At 46.0% G+C, this 2,942-nt stretch overlaps 2 protein-coding genes across 2 annotated transcripts in view; both read right to left on the bottom strand.

Annotated features, from left to right (window-relative positions):
• Positions 1-229: 229 nt before the first annotated feature.
• Positions 230-1,996, bottom strand: LOC127751632 (mite allergen Der p 3-like). The gene is made up of 6 exons (XM_052275456.1): positions 1,856-1,996; positions 1,653-1,774; positions 1,164-1,261; positions 815-1,073; positions 577-738; positions 230-485 (listed from the first exon to the last, which is right to left on the bottom strand). Exons 1-6 carry the CDS (start codon positions 1,923-1,925, stop codon positions 327-329), a joined length of 870 nt encoding a protein of 289 aa, XP_052131416.1. The 5' UTR covers positions 1,926-1,996; the 3' UTR covers positions 230-326.
• A 483-nt stretch (positions 1,997-2,479) lies between these two features.
• LOC113206482 (rab11 family-interacting protein 4) overlaps positions 2,480-2,942 on the bottom strand; it is a gene marked incomplete at its 5' end in the record, with an annotated part of 53,029 nt that continues 52,566 nt past the window's right edge. The window contains 1 exon segment of the mRNA XM_052275455.1: positions 2,480-2,942.

Here is a 2,942-nt window from a genome sequence, read left to right as displayed (position 1 = left end):
AATTTCGCGAAATCCCGCGAAATCAGTGAATTCACTTGAAATCTTTGAAATCCGTGGAAATCACCTGAAATCTTGTGAAATCATGTGAAATCTTTGAAATCCGGAAATCAGGTGTACAAAATTTTTCGGAGTTGTGGGCCCCTCGAAAAATTCTCACAATTTCTATAGTCGATTTAAAAAAGTGATTTATTAAGACGTGAATTCCTAGTGTGTAAAATGACATGTATGCTTTAGGGGAAAAAACAGACGTGTATTTTTCTTTCTTATCCGGTTGAAGGTGATCGATGACGGTTCATTCATAAAAGTGTATTCATATTGGGCACGCACTACTTCTTGATGGCGGAGTTGATGAAGGACCGGATCTCCGGATTGGCCAGGTTGGTGAAGACACCTGGGGACCCCATCTGCGCGCAGCCCATGCCCCACGAGACGATGCCGATCTGCTGCTTGGTGGCCTTGTTGATGACGGGGCCACCGGAGTCACCCTATCGGTCAGAGGAACATTTTCGTTAGCACGTTTACCAAACTGTTAGAGAAAGGCTCGACGTTTCAGCGGTCGCCTTTCAGCGGTCCTACCTGGCAAGAATCCTTAGCCTCGCCGTCTGTCGTCATGCCGCAGATCATCCTGGGTGTGATTTCCTTCTCAAAGTCGCTGTAGTCCGACTCACACTCGCTGCGATCGGTGACGGCGATGTCCACCGATCGGACCGTGCCGGGTATCGGTTTGGAGTGCAGGGCCTGCGTGTTGGTCACACATGTTGATTGTTAGAGGCCATCTTACGCCCTGCGCGTGAACAGCTAGCTATGTACCCACGTCTGTGTATCCCCAGCCGATGAGGGTGATGACCGTGTCGGCCTTGGTGACCGTGTTGAGCTTGACGATGCTCGTCGCCTTCGTCTCCCGGTTGTTGATGGTGATGGGCTTGATGAGCTTGATCACGGCCACATCGTAATCGAAGATTGTCTTGTTGTACTTGGGGTGAACCGTGATAGTCTTTACACCGGATCCCTGTCCCTTGTACCTCCAGTAATCGGACCCCACCCTGATGTAGTAGGCCTTAGGGTTCCTATTGCTAAAGATAGATTTTGCGGTTAGCGAGGAATTGTGATAATTGTGCGAGAGAGTGGGGGCAAGCACATTGACAGAAAGCAGAAAGCCTTACTCAAAACAGTGGGCAGCTGACAAAATGTGGTATTTATCCAGGATCGAGCCTCCACACTGGGCTACGTAGGTTTTGCCCTTATACATGGTGACTGCCGCCTGAACAAAAAAGTAAATATTATAAGTTATTTCAGAGAACAGCGCGGGGAGTCCCCACTTGGTGGGCCCAGTAAATTTCGTGAGATAGTGCACACTCTTGTAGACTTGTGACATTCGAAACAAATATTATTGTCCGCGTTTACATGTCAGGTGCCCCCACAGTCAACGCTACCCGAGCTATGGCGCCTGATAAGCGGTTGGTAGGCCAACCCGTCAAGCAGCTATGCGCAGACGGCGGCCCACCCTGATGGAGCCTAAGTCCATCGGCTCGGCTCGGGCTCGGAGCTCGAGCAACTTTTAACGTTCGGCGCCCAACGCTCCCACGCGCACCCTCGGGGAACTTTCATTGTGGAGGCAGCTTTACAAGCATTTACGTAGACAGTTGTCGTACCATGTAGGGGAAATTTTTAATTGAAGTTGCAACTCCACCGATGATTTTCTGCTCCCCAAAAGTATTTGCATTGTGAGAAACAGCTTTCTTTCCGACTGAGAAACCAGTGAATAAAGTGTTGGCTGCAACAAAAAAATGATCTCTTTTGAGTGACTTTCGACGCGAAATAGGGGCGGCAGTCTGGAGAACCGAGCATTACTTACAACCACCCGCAGCCGTCCCCGCGAGCGCGAACAAGGCCAGCGAGGCCAACGTTATGGTGGAAGACAACATGGTCGTGTGTTTGCGCGGGGCACGCAGAGTCGTCTTTTAAGAGCCTCGGGGACGGCCAGCTCGGCCGTAGGGCGTGACTCCCATCCACGGAGTCCTGACTATAATTATAAGATCTGAAAATGAAATTACTTTCGGCTAGGGCACACGGCATTTTTGTTGTGTCGCCTCTGACAATATATGTAGATACGACTCACGTTCTAAGGGAGTGGGAGAGTGGGCATAGAGCGCCCGCATCGCGGCCACATTGGTCATTTTCTCCAATTCTCAGAAGACTGAAGTTCGATCACCATTAAAACGGAAAGAGATAAGTAAACGTTTGCCACTCTAAAAACAAGATAGTTTGGTAAGGTGGGGAGGGGGCGGCCATGTGTGGCTAGGTTTTGGAACTTTTTCTAACAAAATTGGCTTGTTTCAGAAAGATTGTGTTCTGTGTAAATAGTAAGGTCAGTGTTTATGTAAAGAAGTGCTCATCTGGCTCTTAATGCAAGTATTAGACTTTTCCAATCATCAAAGATTGAGAGCTTTGTAGCAGTAAGGTAAAGAATAATAGTGAGTTTGTAGATGCAAAGAATGTAATTGAGCAGTCAAACATTCATACTAACATTTTAAGAACAGTTTCTTAGAGTAGTATTTACAATATTTCTAAAAAAATAAACGGATATGAAAAGCCACTTTTCATTTCTTTCTAACAGTATTTACATAGAATGTCAACAACATCAGCAAGTCTTATATGTTTAGGTACCTCGTGTACCATTATCACTTTACAAGGCTTGAAACAACTTGGTGAACAGGGTAAAATCTTAAAGTATCAGCAATAAGTCAGCTTTTCTTTTACCACACACATCTCTAAAACTTACACTATATTGTCAACTCAGCAGTTTCAAAGGAGAATTAAATTGATTAGTTACTTTGACTTAAAACTGTGAGTGTTGAACCTTATAATTCAATACTTGTTTCTGGTATAGCTGCATAAAATTTGATTGGAACAGAATCAACCCCCATGCTTGTCTATAACTG

Source organism: Frankliniella occidentalis, unplaced genomic scaffold (genome assembly GCF_000697945.3).
Source record: "Frankliniella occidentalis isolate FOCC.00 unplaced genomic scaffold, Focc_3.1 Scaffold629, whole genome shotgun sequence".
NCBI classification, from domain to species: Eukaryota; Metazoa; Arthropoda; class Insecta; order Thysanoptera; family Thripidae; genus Frankliniella; species Frankliniella occidentalis.
The sequence above is the reverse complement of the archived record's forward strand: the minus strand, read 5'-3'. Positions and strand labels throughout refer to the sequence as shown.